General features: G+C 37.6%; 1 protein-coding gene and 2 long non-coding RNA genes across 4 annotated transcripts; 2 read left to right on the forward strand and 1 right to left on the reverse strand.

Moving 5' to 3' along the window:
* Positions 1–114: 114 nt before the first annotated feature.
* On the forward strand, positions 115–4,254 carry LOC111568282 (E3 ubiquitin-protein ligase TRIM21-like). The gene is made up of 2 exons (XM_023269862.3): positions 115–575; positions 724–4,254. The coding sequence occupies exon 2, from the start codon at positions 733–735 to the stop codon at positions 2,359–2,361; it is 1,629 nt and encodes a 542-aa protein (XP_023125630.2). The 5' UTR covers positions 115–575; positions 724–732; the 3' UTR covers positions 2,362–4,254.
* A 5,696-nt stretch (positions 4,255–9,950) lies between these two features.
* On the forward strand, positions 9,951–22,150 carry LOC129347931 (uncharacterized). Of its 2 annotated transcripts, XR_008600280.1 has the most exons (4): positions 9,952–10,405; positions 18,495–21,444; positions 21,530–21,641; positions 21,725–22,150. It is a non-coding gene; the product is annotated as an uncharacterized LOC129347931 (long non-coding RNA). The 2 variants fall into 2 exon arrangements; XR_008600279.1 differs by having other exon boundaries at positions 9,951–10,405; positions 18,495–21,641.
* On the reverse strand, positions 17,099–22,791 carry LOC129347930 (uncharacterized). The gene is made up of 3 exons (XR_008600278.1): positions 22,239–22,791; positions 18,535–18,693; positions 17,099–17,603 (listed from the first exon to the last, which is right to left on the reverse strand). It is a non-coding gene; the product is annotated as an uncharacterized LOC129347930 (long non-coding RNA).
* Between the last annotated feature and the right edge of the window lie 819 nt (positions 22,792–23,610).

A 23,610-nucleotide genomic window follows, 5' to 3' on the forward strand; every position in this document is an offset into this window, starting at 1 on the left:
TGGTGGCAACATCATGATATGAAGCACGGTGGTGGCAGCATCATGATATGAAGCATGGTGGTGGCAGCATCATGATGTGAAGCATGGTGGTGGTAGCATCATGATGTGAAGCATGGTGGTGGCAGCATCATGATATGAAGCATGGTGGTGGCAGCATCATGATGTGAAGCATGGGGGTGGCAGTATCATGATGATGAAAGCATGGTGGTGGCAGCATCATGGTATGGAGCAAGTCTCAGCTAGGAAACAACAACAAAAATATCAGGAAATATCAGGATCTGATTTAGAACAAACAGACAAATGAAAAACAAAATTCCAGATGCAAAGCCGAGCGTGTTTGACTGAGTTTGGACTTGAGCCAGAAAAGGAGAGGAATGAAAAACTGATAATGAGGCAGCGACAAACCAAACCGGTTCACCTGCACAATGAGGCGTAGCAACATTCACGGCTAAATACCTGATGAGAGTTGAAGCTCTGGAAATCAGCAGAGACAAAAGACGAAGCAACAGAGAGGACAGACGTTTAATGAAGGGTTTACCTGTGGAGATTAAAGACCTTTGAGAGATTCAACATCGGTGAGTCCAGCGGATGATTTACATTTTTCTGCTTTTTTTTCTGCCACTGCATGATTTCAACTCATTTGCTGTGAATCCCGCTCTGGAATTCATTAGCTGGCTCATAAAAATAGTTTACCGACAGCGCTGTAATGTGGTTTTGTTTTAGGGAGTCATAATGTCGGCCGCCAGCTGTCTGCTGACTGAGGAGCAGCTTCTGTGCGGCATCTGTCTGGATGTCTTCTCCAATCCCGTCACACTGCCGTGCGGACACAACTTCTGCAAAAACTGCATCATGCAACACTGGGACACCAACATCCAGTGTGAGTGTCCAACCTGCAAGGAGCCGTTCTACCGGAGGCTGGACCTGCGAGTCAACACCTTCATCTCTGAGATGGCTGCTCAGTTCAGGAAGTTGGCAGGAAGGCAAAACCCCAACCAGCAAGTGGCCAAACCGGGGGACGTCCCCTGCGACATCTGCACCGAAAATAAAATGAAAGCTCTGAGGTCCTGCCTGGTGTGTCTGGCCTCCTACTGCGAGGTTCACCTGAAGCCCCACCTGACGGCGTCGCGCCTGAAGAGACATCAGTTGACGGATCCGGTGGAGAATCTGGAGGGGAGGATGTGCACGATTCACGACAAACCTCTGGAGCTCTTCTGCAAGACGGACCAGACCTGCGTTTGCATGCTGTGTCCGGTTTTAGACCACAAGTCGCACGAAGTCATTCCGCTGAAAGAGCAGTTCGAGAGGAAGAAGTCAGAGCTCGGCAGGAAGGAAACCGAAATCCACCGGATGATCCAGGAGAGACGACTGAAGATCCAGGAGCTGAAACGTTTGGCGAAGCTCAGCAAGGAAGCAGCAGAGAGGGAGATGGCGGATGGCGCTCAGGTCTTCACCACCCTGATTCAGTCCTTAGAGAGAGCCCAGGCGGAGGTCATCGGGATGATTGACGAGAAGCAGAAGGCGACAGACAATCTGGCCAGAAGTTACATCCAGGAGCTGGAGGAGGAGATCTCGGAGCTAATGAGGAGGCGGGGCGAGGCGGAGCAGCTCTCTCGATCAAAAGACCACCTTCACTTCCTGCAGAGCTTCTCCTCGCTGGATGCCTCCCGGTTCACCAAGGACTGGTCGGAGGTCCACGTGGACATGCCGTCCTACGAGGGAACCGTGAAGGCGGCCGTGGACCAGCTGGAGGAGGCGATCGGCAAAGAGATGCCGAAGCTGCTCCGGGAGGCAAAGCTGAACCGGGTTCAGCAGTTTGCGGTGGACGTGATGCTGGACCCCGACACCGCCCATGCTGCCCTCATCCTCTCTGACGATGGCAAGCAAGTTCACCACGGCGTCGTGAAGAAGAACCTCCCAGACAATGGCGGGAGGTTCAACCCCAGCTGCTGCGTCTTGGGGAAGCAGAGTTTCTCCTCCGGAAGGTTTTACTTCGAGGCGGAGGTCAAAGGGAAGACGAGGTGGACTTTGGGAGTCGTGAAAGCTTCTATCAAAAGAAAAGGAGTCGTCCCGCTGTGCCCAGAAAACGGCCACTGGACCATTTGGTTGAAAAATTCGGATGAATACTCCGCACTGGTTGGCTCTCCGCTACATCTGTCTGTAAACCCGAAGCCCCAGAAGGTTGGAGTGTTTGTGGATTACGAGGAAGGTCTGGTGTCCTTCTACGACGTCGACGCTGCAGAGCTTCTCTACTCCTTCACCGGCTGCAGCTTCACCGACAAACTCTTCCCATTCTTCAGTCCCGGACTCAACAACGACGGAATAAACTCTGCCCCGATTATCATTTCTCCAGTTAATCGCTAAGATTTAGCTCTCTGAGTTTCTGAGAAGACTTTCCTGTCAGCACCTACGAATATAAACCATACATTGGTTGGTTTGGGTAAAAGCTGAGAGAATTTAGGAAACATGTTAATGCACCGTCCTAGATATTGTTGAGTTTATAGATTTCTGACCCAAAAACAAGACACTAAATGACAAAGGAAGACACAAAATGACAAAAACAAGATGCAAAAAGACAAAAACAAGACACAAAACGACAAAAACAAGACACAAAACGACAAAAACAAGACACAAAAAACAAAAACGAGACGCAAAAGACAAAAACAAGACATTAAATGACAAAGCAAGACACAAAACGACAGAAACAAGATGCAAAAAGACAAAAACAAGATCCAAAAAGACAAAACCAAGACACAAAATGACAAAAACAAGACACAAAAAAGCAAAAACAAGATGCAAAATGACAAAAACAAGACATTAAATGACAAAGCAAGACACAAAACGATAGAAAGAAGATGCAAAAAGACAAAAACGAGACACAATACGAGACACAAAACGAGACACAAAACGACAAAAACAAGATGCAAAATGACAAAAACAAGACATTAAATGACAAAACAAGACACAAAATGACAAAAACAAGACACAAAACAACAAAAACTAGACGCAAAAAGACAAAAATGACACAAAACGACAAAAACAAGATGCAAAATGACAAAAACAAGACATTAAATGACAAAACAAGACACAAAATGACAAAAACAAGACACAAAACAACAAAAACTAGACGCAAAAAGACAAAAATGACACAAAACGACAAAAACAAGACACAACACGACAAAAATGAGACATAAAATGACAAAAACAAGACGCAAAAAGACAAAAACAAGACATTAAATGACAAAGCAAGAAACAAAACGACAAAAACAAGACACAAAACTACAAAAATGAGACACAAAATGACAAAAACAAGACGAAAAAAGACAAAAACAAGACATTAAATGACAAAAGACACAAAATGACAAAAACAAATAAGCATGAAAATAAAGTAGAGACAAACAAGAAATCTATTCATCTGGGTCTGATGTTTAATTATTAGAAAATATGACCCTTTCTCACACAGTTTTATTAGATTATTGACTCATATTAGATGTGATCTTTGCATATAGTGAGATTTAAATGAATTGTGTAATATCACAGTTATGGTGAATGTGAGCGTTTCACTAATAAGTGATGAAGCTGCCAGTGTGGAAAGACTCTTACATCTTAATGTACTTACAGTAACACAACGTACATTTTAGTACAACTTAGGTTTGGTACCAGTATCTGTCGGCCCATGGACGACCAGACAGAATAGTTTCCAGCAGATTGAAGTGATGAATTGCTCCAGCACAAGACAAATTTTTAAATTATTGGCCCTTGAAAATGGAAATCCAATCCAGGCTTGTATAGTGTAACCCCGTCCTGAAACATTCCCCCTTTTATTATTAATTTCCCCCAAAATTAGAATCACACTTTACAAAATGAACATCGTGCTGTCTTCAAAAAGTCCTAAAACCAGTGATTGAGACCATAAACTCATGAGGAAAATGTTCACCAGGTAGCAAATCAAGTGAGAATTTACATCGTCACAGTTTGTTTTTAGAACCAGAAGAGTCGCCTCCTGGTGGTTGGTAGAAAGAAGACAGCTTCACTTTTTAGATTGAGAGGCTACGTCCATCTTTTATATACAGTTTGTAAATAGTGTTTTTCCTTTGTGTGTTTTCAAACCTTGCCTTGTTCCAGGTGGTGTATTGCTTCTGATCTGTGATATGAACTCATGTAAACATTATAAAGTTGGGAGATAAAACCGAAAATTAATCATGATAAAGGTTTATATTCAGTGAACAACAATTACTATTAAAAACTTTCAGTTACTTTTTTGTTGTATTGATTGTCACTGTGCGCTTTAATAAGCAGTTCAATGTGGTTTGCGATGGATTTAGTGTATATACATATGAATGGATCCATATTTACTACGAAAAATACTGTCTTTGGTCGATATTTAACCAACATTTTTGAGCTACAGCATCAAAAGAATTCAGTTTTTCTTTCATTTTCGGCCTCAAAAAAACCTTGGAAGCCATCTTAACCCTCGTGTCGTAATGCGGGTCAAAATTGTCCAGTTTTAAAGTTTGAAAATGTGGGAAAAAATAACACATTTTCACAGTGAAACTTCTGATGTCCACATTTTCAACATTTTTGGGAAATTTTTGAACAATTTTTGGTGGAAAAAAGAAATGTTAAAAAATGTTTCTTAAGAACATTCACATAAAAATCAACCCAAATCCAGCAAATTTTGCTGGATTTTGGTGGATTTTTATGTGAATGTTCTTAAAGAAATATTAGAAATTTTACTGATATATATGGAATCACTTTAGATATTTTTAGGATTTTTTTTGAAGATTTTACTCATTTTTTGAAAATATTTACAAGAATTTTCTTGCCAAATTTGGGGGATTTTTTTAATCAAAACTTTTAAAGGAAACTTCGAAGGAATTATTGGAATTTTCTGCCTGAAGGTTTTGCAAATTCTCAGAAATTTGGAGAATATTTTTGCTGAATTTTTGGATTTTTTTCAGACAAGGAAACAACATTTTTTGGCGCCCGTAAATGAGGACAACAGGAGGGTAAAAGGTTCAGTATCTCCAGAAATTTAACCCCCACTGCCATGAAATTTGGTGAAAACAGAGACAGAAAAATCTTTGGTCACAGATGAGTCAGTTATGGCTCATCGGTTGCAATAAAGAACGCAGAATTTTTTTAATTTTTACCAAATCCTGTTATTTTTGGTGAACTTTTAATATCAAAATTTTATGCTCAGATTTCGCTTGATTTCTAGAAAAGGAACAGAACGCTGCGACAACGTCATTAAAAAACTGTCAGAAATGTGAAAATGTAATATTTAATATTTTTTTTCTGTTTATACCGTTTGTGGCTCTAATAAATAACGTCATTTTGGTGTTTTTTTTTTTTTTTTTTTTTTTAAATAACAGATTTTTGAAACCCAGCAACAGGTTTTTAAGGGTCAGATGACTGACCATAAATGATGTTTTGATGCTTTGACAGAGTAGAAATCATATTTTTTTTCCATCTTTTGCTAGAAATTAGGAGCAAATTTTCCTTTTTTAAATTGTTGTTGAAACTCTGTTATGAAAACTAAGCCCATGTCAGATTTTTATATTTTTTTAATTTATTATTACTATTATTTATGTATCATTTTATATTTTTTCTTGCTCATTTTAAGAACCAGCCAAAAATCCTGGATCTTGTTTATTTCAAAATATTCTCAACTATTTAGATCTTTATCATTTGATCCGATAATACTTCCATATTTTTGGAAATCAGCCTTGATATTGTGGAAGAAAAGTATTTTATATTGTAAAATTGTCATGCTTTTACTTGTATCTCACCATAAATCAGCATAAATCTTTTTAAAAATGTGTAGATCAGTTTATGATAATGATAATTACATGACAACGTAAAATGCCTAAGTTAAAGTATTCAAACTCTATTTTTCGTGTGTGACTGAGTCGAACGTTTGAAATGAAGCTGCTCTTTGTGTCGTTTAGTTTGACTTTTCTGCCATCTAGTGGCTGCTGACAGTTTATCCTGGGATCAGAATTCAGCTGAAAGTCAGTGGAAAACAAATCAAACAATGAACTGGACTCTGATAACAAACCAGATCTGGTTTCTTCAATACAGTTAATTAGTTACAAACTCTCTGCTGCTTCTAATTAACATATGAACATGAGCTGAAAATCAAACCGTTACAAAAACTAATTATTCTTATGTGCATGATTCTGGGTTTTATCATAATTTTATTGATTGTTTCCATGGCAATTTTTTAGATTTTTACTCAGTTTAAGGTTTTTCTTGGTTATTCACTAGTTTTTTAAGTTACTTTGTTGACTGTATGAATAAAGACATAAAATAACTTCAAAAATGGCACAAAGTGACAGAAAATGACTGTAAAATGGCAGAAAATAGCTACAAAATGACCACAAAGTCACCAAAATATTTCAGTGTGACACAGAATGACAGCAAAGTGACATAAAATGAGTACAAAATGACACAAAGTCCTTCAAAACTACCATAAAGTCAGACAAAAATGGCCCTAAAGTGACACAAAAATGCCAGAAAATGCCACAAAATTCAACAAAGTTACAGAAATAGATAACATACTGACACAAATTGTATGAACAAACTGCCAGAAAGTCGCCAAATACTCACAAAGTGGCACAAATTGGCCACAATGTGAGAAAAAATGAGCACAAAGACACATTAAAATCTCACAAAATAACCACAAATTTACACAAAATCTGCACAAAGTGACACAAAATTGTCACAAAGTCACAAAAAATTAGCGCAAATACCTGAAAACTGTTTGGAGACGCGTTTGAAAGACTGAACTGAAAAACTGAAGTGTTTGTTGCATCCAGGAGTCACATTGTGTTCCTCAGGTGCAATATTTTCACAATAAAAGCTTCTTATTGCAGTTTAATAAGTGTTAAATCACAGCCGTTTGAAGCGAGAACAAACCGGCACTAAAACAGAAGATGAACACTGAACAGCAGCAGAGTGAAGCAACAGGAGCAGGAAATAACAGAAACTTCTCACCGGTGGTTCAGTTTGTCCTGAAGAACATCAGGAACCTGAAATACGTCCAGAACGTCCAGATGAAGGTCGACCTGCAGCTTCTTCAGCAGCTTCAAGACGAAACAAGAACAAAAGTCATCCAGAGTTTCACTGTGACAAGATCAGGTTTAGACTCAAAATGACCCAGAAAAAAACACAGACACGAAAAATTAACAAAATGAGAAACGAAATGACAATGTAGACAAAAAGAGACTGAAAACGACCACAAATAAACAAAACCAGATTAAAGAAGTGACCATAGTGACCACAAAGAGACACAAAATGACACAAAGAGACCACAAAGTACCAAAACCAGACAATAAAATTACCCCAAAAAGATACAAAATCATCACAAATGGACAAAAAAGACACAAAGAGACACAAAACGACTGGAAAATGAACACAATGACACAAAACAAAGCAAAAAAATGTTTTTTTAATTCTACAAAGAGACACAATGACACCACAACAGGATTACAATGTGGCAAAACCAGACACAGAAAGACCACAAAGAAACACAAAATCGTCACAAAGAGACACAAAATGACGACAAAGAGAAATGAAATCACTAAAAAGACAAAAAGACACCTCAAAAATACACAAAACAACCACAAAATACCAAAACCAGAGTGTGAACTTACCCCAAAGAAACACAAAACAACTGGAAAATGAACACAATGACACAAAACAAAGCAAAAGAAAACCTACAGAGACACAATGACACTACAACAGGATCACAATGTAACAGAACTATACAATAAAATGGCCACAAAAACACAAAATGACCACAAAGTACCAAAACCAGACAATAAAAACGTCACAAAGGGACACAAAATGTCCACAAAGAGACAGAAAACCACCACAAAGGGACACAAAATGACCAAAACTAAACATAAAATGACCACAGAGAGAAATGAAATCACCAGAGAAAAAAGAGACAACAAAAAGACACAAAACAACCACAAAGTAGCAAATCCAGACAATAAAATTTCCCCAAATAGACACGAAATGACCACAGAAAGACACAAAACCACCACAAAAAGACACAAAAACACCACAAAAAGACACAAAATGACCACAAAAAGACACAGAACGACCACAAAGTACCAAATCAGACAATAAAATGACCCCAAAACACAAAATGACAGGAAAATGAATACGCTGACACAAAACAAAGCACAAACAACTACAGAGACACAATGACACCACAACAGAATCACAATATAACAAAAACAGACAATAAAATGACCACAAAGAAACACAAAACACCCCAAAACAAAGAGTCCTCTAATGATCCGTACGACTTCATGAAACACTCCAGATGGACGACTAGATGACAGAAAACACCACAAAGACACACAAGATGAACTAAAGTCACCACATCTGGACTCACTTCACTCCTGCAGTCACCAGTTCTACATGTTCCACCCACAACCCGTTCCTTCACACTTCTCCTGACTACTTCCTGTTCCCTGGTCCACCTGTTCTCTGATTGGTCCGACATCAACCACATGAACAAACCATGTGCTTGTTTATTCCACCTGCAGCAGAACTCCAGTGTCCATACCGTCATTAGAAATCAGGGATCCCAACCATTTTAAACACAAATATAAAGGTCTAAAAGTCACAAAGCCTCATATATTCACATGTTCTAGATATTAGAAAATATATTTGTGAGAATGACCATCTGTTGTTTCATATACGGCAGTAAAGTCTTTGGACAGATGGAGGAAGAAAAGCATTTTCTGGGATTTGAAGTCTTTTATCAGCTGAAGTTAACTGTTCTAAGTGGAACATCAGAGTTTTGGTTGTTATGTTGAATAAAAAAATTATGCTGCCACCACCATGCTTCACAGTGGGGATGGTGTGTTAGTGGTGATGTGCAGTGTTTGGTATCCAACAAACAGTGTCTACCATCTAGTATTACATCTACCCTCTGACCAATGTTCCCTGTAATGTTTCCTGAGTGTGAGCAAACACACAAACTCCCTGAGCGTCCCTTGGACCACTGTGAGCAACATCAGACGTGTGCACTGTGGTCACACCAGCATCACATCCATTCAAGTTACATGGTTCATTAAAAGAATCAAATTACAGCATTTACATTTCTGTTAAAACACTTTGTCAACAGGAACCAGTTGAAGGCTGCAGTGATTTTAGTGACACTACAATGTATAAGAGTGAAGTTATTGAATATTTGTCTCTCTTTACTGTTGCAGCAGTTTTGCAAATTGCAGACGGACCCTGTTCACTCCATAGACACCAATGTTATTCCTGTAGCTTGAAAGACAGCTACTTTTGATAAAACTGGGCTTGTAGCACATTGTCTGCCTTGCAACAATGGGAAAGAGGCACCGTTTATGTTTTGACAACCTATATCTAATGAGTTATTGATGCTGGAAGTCCCAATCTGTGAATATCTTTCCAACTTTACTGAACTTGGGGCCACTACCACCTAAGGAGTGATATATTTAATTTTGAAAAGAGCATTTAGCCATACTTAAAGCTTTAAGTGCTTTATTAACACGGAACTAAAAATTTTGTATTGTTTTATTATCACAGGTTCTGTCTGAAAAGAGGTGGCATCATTTTAAACAGTGAAATCAAACTAACAAAATGTAATGACCAACCAGTGAGCAATACTGGATTCTGCAAAAACATAAACAACTTTTTTAAAAATCTAAATCTTATCTTAACACAGTTAATGTATTAACTTATTTTTGTGTGTATGCATGTATTTATTGATTTATTTAGTACTGTTAACATATCAGAGTTCTGAGTGAATTTTTCTTAAGATAGACAAAGGCCATTTATTGATTACATATAGGCTCTTAAATGTTTATTAAAAACTAAAAAGCATTTAAAAAAACAACTTAGGCATTTATTGAGTCACTAAAATACTGTAGAGCAGTGTTTCTCAACTGGTGGGTCGCGACCCAAAAGTGGGTCGCGGGGCCGTTTTTGGTGGGTCGCGAGCCTTTTTCTAAAAAGAGAGAAAAATAAAGATAATCCAATTTAGTGGCGAGTCATTGTAGTTCCCCTCCGCACCCGCAGGGGGTCGTCGTGTCAGCAGCGACCGGTGAGGACACTCGTATTACTGTAGAAGAAACTGCATGTTTTCATAGCAACAGCAGCATGGCTAAACGCAAGTACGACAGCGAGTACATTAAATATGGATTTTCCTACATCGAAGACAAAGGAGTCCAAAAGCACGCATCTGAATAAACTTTTCGAGCGGTTTAACGACTACTTTCCCGATAAACAACCCGAGGACGACTGGGTGCGCGACCCGTTTGGAATAAACATGGAAAGCATCACGTTGCCTAGCAGCGATGAATGTCAGCTGGTGGAGCTATCATGTGACCGCACTCTCAGAAAGAAATTCACAGAGGTAAGCCTTTCCCAGTTCTGGTGCAACGATGTGATGAGAGAGTATCCCTCCATTGCTAGTCGAGCTGTAAAAATCCTCCTACCATTCAGCACCACATACCTCTGTGAATGTGGCTTCTCAGCTCTTGTTCAGCTGAAAACAAAATACCGAAATAAACTGAACATTGAGCATGACCTCAGAGTTGCTTTATCATGCATACAGCCAGATTTTGAGACTCTTGTAAAGGCCAAAAAGCATCCTCAGCTAAGCCATTAGAACTTCATGTAGTTCTGCAGTACTTTTATCGTGACTTGTGACTTTTGTTTATTTGTAAGTGCTTAAAAACACACTTTTCTTTCAATATTGCACACAATTTTTTTCCCCAAATATTGGCTTTCAAATATAGTTAAGCCCTTTGAAAAATGTTTTATTGTGTTTACATTTTGAGATTGATCAGAACATTAAGCATTTCTTCACTTTAATAATTTGTTGAATGCACTTCATCAGTTTTCATGTTTTGGACTCTTTTGCACATATTTCTATACATAGTTTCTCCAGCTACAACAGCAATGTTGCAGACTTGTGCAGTATTATGAGAAGCTACTGGTTTTGTTGAATTGCACTTTTTTTGTAGAAAAAAAATGCACTTTTATATATCCTGAGAACTACTTGAGGCTATTGTTCTACTTGTTTCAAAGTCCTCAGTACTTGAATTAGTATTGCTGCTTGATTTTGAGTTGTTGTGAAGTACTTGAGTTCAGGTTTAAAAGTTTTGTCTTCGAATGCTCAATCAATAAATTGTTGATTTTTGGAGAAATATTGTTTGGGTCACGACTTGTCATTTCAGTTTTATGGTGGGTCCCAGGCCCAGACCAGTTGAGAACCACTGCTGTAGAGTACAGACCACATCAGCATGATTATAAGCATCCTCTGGTAAATGAACAACCAGATACTGATGTCTCTCACCATATGGACTTCAGGAGATGATTAGATGATGATAAACTGTGACCTACTGGTTGGGTTCTCTCTGTTCTCATGTTTCTTACATGTTTGTCCCCTGACAGCCGGGTCCTCATGTTTTTTGAGCAACACACCATACTATGATGTTTTTACAATGATGGTTCTACTATGGAACCAGTTTGACATGTTCAGGTGTTCTTTGTGTGAAAACTCAGAGATTTCAGGGATCAGAAGGTGGTTTTCAACTTTCTTTGTTAACTTTCTGCCTCAACTTTAAACTAAATTTCCTTCACTAAGCCAGCCCTCTGGACTTCCAGGAAGCTGTGTTCCTATTGGCTGTCCAGGTGGCTGCTTGGTGTTATCAGGAACACCTGAGCAGCTCAGTGTCTTCCTGCTTTATTTAGCTGCAGACAAACATTTCCTCTGTTTCTCTTCACCAGTGAACTGGGTTTGGTTCCATTGCTTTAGTTTGTTCTTTAGGCGTTGGCTTGCAGCTTCCAGCAGTAAAATCGTCTTTAATGTGTTTCTTGGTGTGTTTTAGGGCTTTGTACTGGATAGTTGTCTTGGTAAATGAGGTTCTTTAGCCACAGTTAGCACATGGTGCTAATGTGTGCAGTGATTAGTGGATTTGATGCAGCTGAGTTGTGTCTTTATCTTGGCTGTAGTGAGTCTTCAGAGGTTTTTGGTCAGACACATTCTGTATTTTTGTTTGTGAACCAGCGTTGGTTGTCCAGAAGGTAAGAGTTCCTGTCCTGATTCTCTGTTCTCAGAGGTTCTCTGGTAGGCTGCAGGAGACTTTAGTGTTTGGGTTGTGCTAGTTTGGTTTTTGTATGGTTTCATTTGGACGACTATCTTGAGGCCCCTCCATGTGGTTTAGTGAGGTTTTCTGGAACAGTTCTACAAAGCAACCTGCAGCAGAAGAGACTTTGAGAGTTTTTAGGAAGTTCTGGAGACCAGACTTTAGAGCAGCAGAAACATTTGTCAGCAGTTTGAGCAGGAGAAGGTGAGCTTCAGAGTAGAAATGAGACAGAAACCTTCTTGACCCGTGTGGTGAGGTCCTGTACCAAGAGTTTGAGCAGGTTGTGAAGAGTCTGTAGTTCTTTGGTCTGAAAGCACAAGAAGAGTCGACTCATTAAAGGAGAAAACAGGAGATATTGTTGGTTCTTCTGTCACTCTGCAGTTTCCTTAGACTGAATATCAAGTTTATATTTTAAATGATTTCCCATGTGAGCCCAAGAAGACTTCAATAAACTCCCTCCATCCCCTGGACACAACACATTTTATTACCATGTTAAATCTTTCTTTTTTAAAATATGTTTTTGAGTTTTAATCATAGTTTTAGCATAGTTTTTTTCTCTTTGCTTGTTTAGTTTTGTCATCTGTGTGAAAGGTGCTGAACAAATAAAGTTGAATTGATAAACTGAATAACTGACTAACTCATGATTGTGACAACAGAAGTATTTTCATTGTGATTTATGGGTTTATTTCATTTTTAAGGTTGGGGTTAAAATCTTCACAGAAAAAGAAGATTAAAGAAATAAACTAGATAACAAAAAGCAATTAAATCAAAGGAAAAATAATTAATACAATAAAACTTTAAAAAAGTTTTATTATTAAAAAGTTTTAAGAAATTTAAGATGTCATTTTCTAATTAAACATTTAATTTTTTAATTAAATATTTTGTCTTTTTAAAGGTTTAATAATCTAATTAAATGTTTTGCATTGTTTAAAATGTTTAATATTCTTCTTGTTTAATTGTATTTTTTAAATGTTTAATTGTTGAAAATAATTTATCTGTAATTTTTAATATTTGTATTTTAAAAATTCTGTTTAATTTCATAATGACATGTATTGTATCTTGTTGAATTATCTCATTCAATATTTTGTCTGTTTAATAGAGTTAAACATTAAATACAATTAAATTATATTAAACAGACAAAATATTGAATGAGATAATTCAACAAGATACAATACATGTCATTATGAAATTAAACAGAATTTTTAAAATACAAATATTCAAAATTACAGATAAAATATTTTCGACAATTAAACATTTAAAAAATACAATTAAACAAGAAGAATTTGCATTGTTTAAACATTTTAAACAATGCAAAACATTTAATTAGATTATTAAACCTTTAAAAAGACAAAATATTTAATTAAAAAATTAAATGTTTAATTAGAAAATTAAATCTTAAAGACAATAAAACTTCAAATAGGAATTAAACAGAAAATACAATGAAGCATTTAAAAAGAAAATTAAACAGTAAAAGGTGGTAAAACATTTAAAAAGAAAAACCTTAAACATTTAATCGAAACATTAAATATTGGGAAAGAAAAAAAAACTCAAACAAGTCGATAAAACATTTGAAAAAACAATTAAACATTAAAAAGAAAAAACATTTGGAAATCAAATCAGACATTAGAAAAGAATAAAAGGTGAGAAAAGAGCAAAACTAAACGTTTAAGAAGAATCAAACTAATGCCAAAACATTTGAAAAGACACCAGTTAAACTTTAGAAGATCAAATTAAACAGAAGAGACAATAAAACAATGAAAAAGCGCTAAAACAGAATAAAACAGATAAAGCTCTTTAAGCGTTTTCTAGTCTGAAATGAAAACAAGTTGTTTCTTCAAACATTTCCTCTTTCTATGTTCTTGGTTTGATTGTGGACAGATTTACTAAGAACTCATTTCAGAAAACTGCTTTCCAGATAAAGTCTACTAGTAGTTGAAGGCATTGATCAAACTAATGTTACCTTCTGATCTCCACAAACTTTACTGTTCAGTGAAGAGAATCAAAGTTTGTTGAGGATTTCTAAAAAACCCACAGGTGAAGGTCTGAGAAGAACTCAGATGGATGGTCTAAATGTGAAATCAAGACTCATGGTCACAAGTTTTAAGGCTTCTGTTAACCAGAAAGTTCAAACTAACAGAGACGTACTGAGAAACTTTTAAGATTTCAGTCCTCAGACTGTCTAAAGGTTCAAACTAACAGAGAACTACTCAAGAACTTTTAAGATTTCAGTCCTTGGACTGTCTGAACGTTCAAACTAACAGAGAAGTACTCAGGAACTTAGAAGATATCAGTCCTTGGACTGTCTGAAAGTTCAATCTAACAGAGAACTACTGTGGGACTTAGAAAATTTCAGTCCTCAGACTGTCTGAAGGTTCAAACTAACAGAGAACTACTGTGGAACTTAGAAAATTTCAGCCCTCAGACTGTGTGAAAGCTCAGGTCCTGAGGACTCGGGAGGTGTGGAGGCTTTGGAAAGTCTTGGAACTGAGGGTTCCACCCTCCAGCACAAAGGCTGAAGTCCAACCTCCTGAGAAAAACGGTCGAGTTGAGACTCGAGTTCAAAAAAACCTCGAAAATGACAAAAAATAGATGATAAATGCGCAAAAAAAAGAAGAATTAGTATCTGAGCGAGTAGCTCAGGAGGATAAGAGGATAGACTACAGAGTGGAAGGTCGCAGGTTCAAGACCCACCACTGGCACTTTTCTTTCTTTGTCTTTGTCAGGATTTTGATAAAATTTAAGAAGTGTCTGGTCTTGAACCAGCAACCTGCAGCTCCATAGGCAAATCCTTAACTCACTGAGCTACAGATCAGATAAAAAGAAATAAATTCGTCGTCCCTTTGGCATCGTAGTTCCTGAAGTGACCTCATGGGCAGGGCCAAGGCGGAGTCTGGGTGGAGTCAGGGCGGAGAGTAGGCGGGGAGGTGGGTGGCGGCCTCCCCCCTCTACTCCCCCACCTCCCCCCACCACCCACCACACCTTCCCCCGCCCCACGAGTTCTTCGAGTCTCCACGAGTTCTTCGAGTCTCAACAGGTTTTCCCAAGTTTCTTGAGTTTCCACGAGGTCCGAGGCAGAACAACTTGTCATGAAGAGGTGTTGAAGTCGGCCAGGATGGACTGACTTTTTACAGCGACTAGAAGGAAGACGACTAGAAGAGCAGGTCTTTAACCACCATCCATAAAATCCATGGAGTCGCTCCAGAGAAATGAAGGGAGGTCAACTTTTATCAACCTCCATCCACATGTTCAACTCGATATCTTTGAGATTTTTAGCACCACAAACCTTTAGTATCACACTTTATTATCATTTATTAGGACTTTAATGGAATCCACCAGCAGATTTAGTTTTTGTTGACAAACTTTATTCTTGTCGTCGTGGGACTGCAGTATTTAAAACTGTTCCTTCTATTTGACCTCATGTTTATTAGTTTTAGTGGAGAAAGTTTGAATTGTCAATTAGTCTCTTAAAAACTAAATAATGAATTGGATTAGTCAAGAGGTTTAAATTTCTTACTTTGTCATATTTTAAATATGACAAAAAAAATATAAAAATAAAGCATCTTGAGACAATTTGACCTGTAATTGGCGTTATATAAATAAAATTGAATTAAAATTGTATGTATCTTGTAATGTTGGAGTAATTCAGCAATATATGTTGGAAAACACATTTTCTCTGTCCATTAATTTAAAAAAATTGAATAATCTGTCGTTTTCTCCAGTAATTCATTTATTGTTTTGGTTTATAAAATGTCAAACTCAAATATATTCAGTTTACTGTCGTAAAAACCAAAAAGATTTACATTCATGATGCAGGAATCAGGCAGTTCTTCACTTTTTATCTTAGTTTAGTCAGAAAGATAGTTGATAATGTGTGAATTGTTGCAGCTTGTGAGCCGTAGAAGGTTTTAATCTTTGGGGCCAAGTGTCAAGAAACATTTAGAAACCAACATCAACAAAGTACTCAACAAAGATTTGAACATCATTAAAGGGAAATCCAACTTTTGCATGACAATGTCTAATTAAAGGACATTTATTTCCAACGTAAATGTGTGATGTTCATCCTCTGGAGCTTTCTCTTCACATCGTCTTCCACCTGGACTGGTTTGGTCGGGAGCATGTGCAACAAACATTTGAAAAACTGCACTTTAACATCAATGAATGACACTGAAGTTTAATCTCTACATAAATGAGACTGAGTCTGGATGTGCTGCTCTGTCATTAACTCCTAAGTTCAGGGAAAGTTCAAACAAAAGAGGACAGTTCAGGTAAGACTTGAGAATGAGCTGATTTTGAACAAACATCTCAGACTTGCTGAGCTTCAGCACCTCTAGCAAGATATTTTAACAACAAGCAACTCAAGAGATCCAGAAGTTGGAGAGACTTAGCTTTAGCTTAGCCAAAGAACATGTGGGACGCTAACCTAGCAAACATTTCAGACTTTTCTCTGTCAATTCTGAGAAATAATTTCCTATTTAATGACAGAGCTACACATCTTAACTCAGTCTCATTAAAACAGACTCTAATTCAGTGTCATCCATCCATATTAAAGTGCAGTTACCCAAAATGTTTGTTGCATGAGCTCCAACAAAACCTGTCCAGGTAGAAGGCCACTTTGACAAACAGGAAGTGGACGATTCCAAGCAGATTTACAGAAGGGGGAACCAGACTGTACTAAGTGTGGTCGAGTATAGAGGGGTGTTTTGTGGGTTTTTAAGGCTGATAATTATTATTAGTGAGACATCTGGAGTAGATATTCATTTGCAGTAAATGAAAGTATTTAAAATCTTGGAGTTAAACTTAGAAGAACACAAACTCTAACAGAAAACTTTGTTGATACGTTTTTGTTTTGTTTACAGATGTTAAGTTAAAGGAGTTTTATTCGTGACGTATAACCAATCAAATCACTCCAGAAGACAGAGCGACCACAGGTAGATAAAGGTTCAGAGCCAAAGTAGCACCATTTTTAAATGTATTTATTACCGTAAATCAGTAAAAAATAAAATACTGATAATCAGCAAATCAGTCAGCCCACAATTACTACAATTCTACAATGTATGTCTCTTTCCTTTGACTTGTTATTTGTACAATATACGATGTATATGATGGCGTTTTTTCATACCAAAGGCTATACTATGATGTTTTCTAAGAGACATACGATGCTACTCTGGTTGTTCTGGCTCTGGGCTGCTTCACTCCTCCTCTGTTGTTTTCTGGATTGTACTCAGCTTCATGTCTTCATCCACCTGGCCTCCATTGACTCGTCCCACCTGCCGTCTCTGGAGCTGAAGCTGGATTGGAACAGACCAAAGTACAGTCCAATCACGATGCCAGCTGCCTCTCAATAGGCTCCTTCATCTGGCAGGTGGCAGCACTTCTTCTGAGGGGAAGCTGAGCTGGACCAGCAGAACTTTGGAGATGTGTTCCAGTGGTTGGTGGATGTGTGGGGAGATAGAGAGGGACCTTTGAATTGTTCACAAAGGAAAACAGGGAACCTATTGGTAGTTTTAGTTTAGGGTGCTATTGCGGTGTGTTTTGGGGTTTTAAGAGGTGAACAGGAAGAGTTTTTTTTGTATTGATTATCTTTTACTTTGTTCCTGGTTGGAATGCCCATCAATGTCAACATGAAGTTCACTTTTAGTTCTGTTTATTTATTTTTATTTTACTAACACCCATTTGTTTATAACCCCCTCACATGTTGTGTTGTTGTAAACTTACTCTTTCAAATAAATTCTCATCTAACCCTCTGGAAACCAGTGTTTAGACTGTTTTTGTGTTGCTCCTCACCTACTGACTGCTGTGGACTAAAGGCTATACTGTGACGTTTTTAGAGCCACATGCTATACTATGATGTTTGTTGGGCGACACACTATACTATAGGCTTTTTTAATTGACATATTACTGTGACATTTTTTTTTGTTTTAGTTTTTTTTTTTTTTTAGCAACATATAAGAATTCGAACAGTTTTAAAAGTTACTATACTTTTACTTGTGCACTGAAATTATTATTCTATAGCATTTTTTAGATACATATTATACTCTGATGTTTTCTTGAATTACATACTATTTTGACAATATACTGCACTGACATTTTTTGAACCACATATCATACATGACAATTTTAGACAACATCCTATCATTTTGGGCTTTTTGAACCACATAATGATCTATATTTTTTTTTTCTTGCCAACATGCTGTAATATGAACTACAGGCCATACTATGTTATTCTTGAGTAAAGCATACTATACTTTGACATTTTCTGAACTACATCCTATACTATGGCGTTATACACAGAGTGCTTTGGTTACATGTTGATTTATAATCTAGATTTTTTTCTGTTTTGTTTTATGACAGGATTACCACAGACCTGACTGTGAACACCGTCGACACCCACCTCAGGGAGATGCTGTCTAAGATCTCAAGGCTGCTTGGTCGTGGTCTTTCTGGCACGTACTCTTCCAAGATGAGCCGGGAAGTTTAACACTGATGGAATGACACCAGGTCTAAGCCGACAAACTTCCACTTCCTCCTCAACCCATAGTCTCTGGGAAACCTACATGGAGTAAGAAAAGTAGACAGAGAAGTAATTAAGTCTGTACACAACATATTAAAAAGAAATCATGCTAATAAATTAAGTACAAAGAACCGAATTCGCCAATATACTGGAGACCAGAGCTATTTAATTTGATAAGTATAACCTTGTTTAGTAACATTTCAATTATTTGAGAGCAGTCCTAAAGAACTGCCTGTAATCCCAATCATAAAATGGGTTTGGAGGAAGAACATAGATGGTAATCTGGATATATAGCAACGTTTTCTCAGGAAGTTTAGTTCGCCAAGGGTTCTTTTTAAAGGCAACATTACTTAAAACATTGTTCATTTGTTATCATATTACTTTGTGGAACATTTTATAGCTTCTATAATATGCTCCCTCAACAACGTCCCCAATTCATGTTGAATGTTGGTTTGAGAACGTCCCTCCTTTGTTGTTAAGGAACATTCAGAAGGTTTTCTAGAAGAACGTTCTGTCATGCGTTCCCTCAGCAACGTTTTAGCGGGAACTTTAGTTCCTTGAGAGAGAAACTAACACTATTACATCATTTTGCTGTAACGTTCTCAAAACTCAATGTTGAATTAAGAATGTTCTTAATTTGTTATCTTATTATTTTGTGGAACATTGTGGGAACATTTTATTGATTCTATAATATGTTCCCTCAACAATGTCCCCAAAACATTAATGTTAGTTTGAGAACGTCTTTCCATTATTATTGAGGAACATCGAGAATGTTTTCTGGAAGAACGTCCTCTAATGTGTTCCTTCAACAACGTTCCCAAACATTAACGCTGGTTTGAGAACGTCTGTCCTTTGTTATTAAGGAACATTGAGAAGGTTTTCTAGAACGTTTTCAGCAGGAAGTTTAGTTCCTTGAGTGTTCTTCATTAACCCTCCCGTTGTCCTCATTTACGGGCACCAAACTTATTGTTTCCTTGTCTGAAAAAAATCCAAAAATTCTGCAAAAAAATTCCCCAAATTTCTGAAAATCTGCAAAGCCTTCAGGAAGAAAATTCCAATAATTCCTTAAGTTTTCCTTAAAGGTTTTATATATAAAAAAAAAACAATATATCCCCCAAATTTGGCAAGAAATAAAAAAATTTTAAAAATTTAAAAAAATAAAAAAAAATAAAACTTGTTAAAAAAAAATTTTTAAAAATGAGTAAAAATTTCCCCAAAAAATCCTAAAAATATCGAAAATGATTACAGTAAAACTTCTATTTTCTTTAAGAACATTCAGGAAAAAAATCTACCAAAATCCAGATTTTTTTGTGAATGTTCTTAAACATTTTTTTAAGTTTTTTTTTTCACCAAAAATGTTTCAAAAATTTCCCAAAAATGTTGAAAATGGGGATGTTTTCAATGTGAAAACAATTTTTCCCCCCACATTTTCAAACTTTAAAACGGGTCAGTTTGACTCGCAGGACGACACGAGGGTTAATGGCAGGATAACAAAAGATGTTCTAAAAGTATCTGGTGACAACACCATTAGATCATAATGTGCAAATGTTCTCAAAACTGAATGTTGAATCGAGAACGTTCTTCAGTTGTTGTCATACTATGCTGTCTGTGTAGTTTCTCATTCATCCAGGTCATGGTCATCCAAAGTTGTTTAAATCAATCCAGCTGGACTTTAACTTTCTTAAAGTCCAGCTGGATTGATTTAAACAGCTTTGGGTCGTACTATGCTGTTGAACATTGTGGGAACATTTTACCTGACTGACCAGGGGTCCGTTTCACGAAGCAGCTTTAGTGAAAACTCTGAGTTTGTTAACCCTGAAATGAGGGAAACTCAGAGTTTTCCGTTTCACAAAGGGAGGTAACTCAAACCAGAGACAGAGGGGTAACTCTACCCTGTTTCACAAAGAGAGGTAACTTAAACTCTCGGTCAGTTACCATAGTAACAGACTCTATGAATCTAACCTGGTCAGGACCAGGTTTATCTCAGTAAACCTTGAGTTTCTCTCAGTCTCCGCCCTCTTTCAGTCACATGCTATTAGATTCATTCATTCATTCATTCGTTCATTCATTCATTCGTTCATTCATTCATTCATTCATTCATTCATTCAGCAGGTGAGTTTTGAGCCTCGTTTTGCTGTCTATAAATGTCATGTCCTTTTATTAACGATCCAGTGGATGAAGGAGCAGCATTACTGCACAGAGAATTAAATATTCATCAGGAGATTGTTATCAGACCTCACATAGATGTTCTTGCATTTCCAGACAATTATCTTTTTGAACGGTACCGTTTCACATCACAGTCCATAATCTACATCCAACCTAATCCATCCTTACATTTACAACATCACCAACCACAGTCATGCTCTCACATCCCAGCAGATATTGTGTGTTGTACTGTGGTTCTTTTGGAAGTTTTTTATATAATGTCAGAGATGCAGAGCACTTCAGTAAGACAACTGTATGCAGGACGGTCAGAAAAGTGTGTCTGGCCCTGAAATGACTTTTACCATCTTTGTGGTTTTCCCTGGACATAAACCTGTCAGAGTCATCAAGGAGGAGTTTCACAGGATTGCAGGTGAATGATGTAGAGATCTGCTAAATTAATTTTAAATCCTATTCTGTTAATGACATTGTGTTGCAACCTCAGACTGGGATTAGTCATTTTAATTTCTTTTAGGATTTCTCAGTGTGATTGGCTGCATTGATGGAACACACATCCCCATCACAGCTCCCTCACATAATGAAGCTGATCATGTGAACAGGAAGTCCATTCACAGCATAAATGTGCAGGTAGGTTACAGGTAGATTGACTACGGTTTCAAAATGTTAAAGACTGCATCATAGTTCAACATCAGTCATTCTCTGCACTGTCAAGATCATATGTGATGCTGCATACAGCATTTCTAATGTGGAGGCCAAGTGGTCTGGATCTGTTCATGACTGGAGGATTTATCATGAGTCTAACCTGAGCAACAGACTGCAACGTGGTAAACAGCCTAAAGATTTAAACAATATAATTCACTTGTCTCCCTCCTTTAATATACTCTAATGTATCCACTATACATTACAGGAGAGTTTGATGGCCTTCTGCTGGGTGACAGGGGTTACCATGCCAACCCAGGCTGATGACCTCATACCCTGACCCTGAACCAGACCCCCAACAGAACTTCAACCGGGCTCACTGCAGGATGAGAGCCTGGGTGGAGATGACCATAGACCTGCTGAAAGCCTGTTTCCAGTGTCTACATCACCTCAGGGTGACTCCTGAGAGGCCTGTGATATTATTGTGGCATGTGTTGTTCTTCATAATATTACCACTATTAGAGGAGAGCAACACTCTGCCCTACAAACTGAAGACCCAGATGATGACCTCATCCACCTGCAGCTATCCAGGACAGCAGAGCAGTCAGAGACACCATATGCAATAATCACTGCAGAGTTTAAGTCACCATCATCACCACCACAGCAGTGAAATAAACACATGACATACATTTCATTTGGTCTTCTTTATTTCCTACAAATAAAAGAGCTAGTTTAGTTCATGTTCCAGTAGTTAACATAATTCACCTGTGACCTGCACCCACCTCTAACTTGTGCTCCAGTATTTCAATTTCCAGATCTGCCTTCTTAATCTGGCGGTCCAAGTACTGCATTTCTTTATCTGTTTTTTGGATTTTTGTCAGCAAGTGGATTTTGTAAATCTGTTTTACTGATAACTGGGAATACATAAAGGAGATTAAATGATACAGTTGCACATGAATTCCACAGAATGAACCTCTGGTGTTTACTGAACATCCATCTTACTGAGTCAATCTGTGCAGTGGAAGTTGAGGAAGCATCCTGCTGCTGTCCAGCCATGCTCTGTTAAAAAGGATGAGAATGTGCAATACTTCAGTGTAGGCTAAATGTCACACTCTATATTCCACCAGAATGTTCAGAAATGTGAATGGGAAGAGAACTATCAGTAACATACCTCTGTGTGCCTTTCTGGATCCCCCTCTGTAAAGGCAGCAGACACAGTTTCATCCTCTTCATCCTAGATGACTGATATGTTTCAGTGGACTGAAACTACCATTTGAATATGTTTCAGTGGACTTAAACTACCATTTGGCAAAATCTTTGGAGTATTGCCTACTTACAGTTACAAGGTCTGTTGTGGTGTGAAGGGGCTCCACCAGGCAGATAACATCATCACAATCTGTTGGGCCAAAAGAAGAAAAAAGACACAAAAGAGAAATAAATATTTGTATCAATATGCTTTTATATTTTTATATATATATATATATATATATATATATATATATATATATATATATATATATATATATATATATATATATATATATATATAGGTGGTGGTGCTGGGCCACCTCCCTTTTTACAGGCATCTGCTTTCTTTCTGTTGGCTGAGTAAAAGTCTGTTAGTTTAAATAGGCTTAATTGTTTAACAGAACATGATATGGATGCAGACATTTAGGCTGTGTGGGATAAAACCACTGCACAGTAAAACAGCCACTTAATATTTAGGCTACTTTACAATGTAAAACATCTGCTGCTTAAGCTGCTGCTACATGCTCTTCTCCCCTGCAGGATTACACCTAAATGAAATAACTTAATAGGCTACTATTCAAACAGTTTTCCTGTAATATTATTGTGATTTAAACTTACACATTGACCCAGGCAGCAATGTTCTCCCACACCGTCTCCCTCTCTTTTGCAGCTGCAGGTGTTGCACTTCTTTCTAAAAACGTGTTCAAACTCGCTATATAAGCGCATTAAGATTTCCAATTCAAACGGTGTAAAAAACATCGTCCCCAGCTTCCCCGTTGCCATGGTGACTCGTCGAATCGGCACTCCATTAATACTGGCTTTTCAGAGTTGTGGTGCACGTGCTGAACTCCGGGTGAAACTACTCCGAGTTGATTAAACCAACTCAAACCAGCCGTTCTGGAACCG

This window comes from Amphiprion ocellaris, chromosome 21 (genome assembly GCF_022539595.1).
Source record: "Amphiprion ocellaris isolate individual 3 ecotype Okinawa chromosome 21, ASM2253959v1, whole genome shotgun sequence".
Taxonomy (NCBI): Eukaryota; Metazoa; Chordata; class Actinopteri; family Pomacentridae; genus Amphiprion; species Amphiprion ocellaris.

Bases quoted from the DNA above. Each gene is read 5' to 3' on its own strand.
- LOC111568282 (XM_023269862.3), top strand. From the start codon at position 733: ATGTCGGCCGCCAGCTGTCTGCTGACTGAGGAGCAGCTTCTGTGCGGC.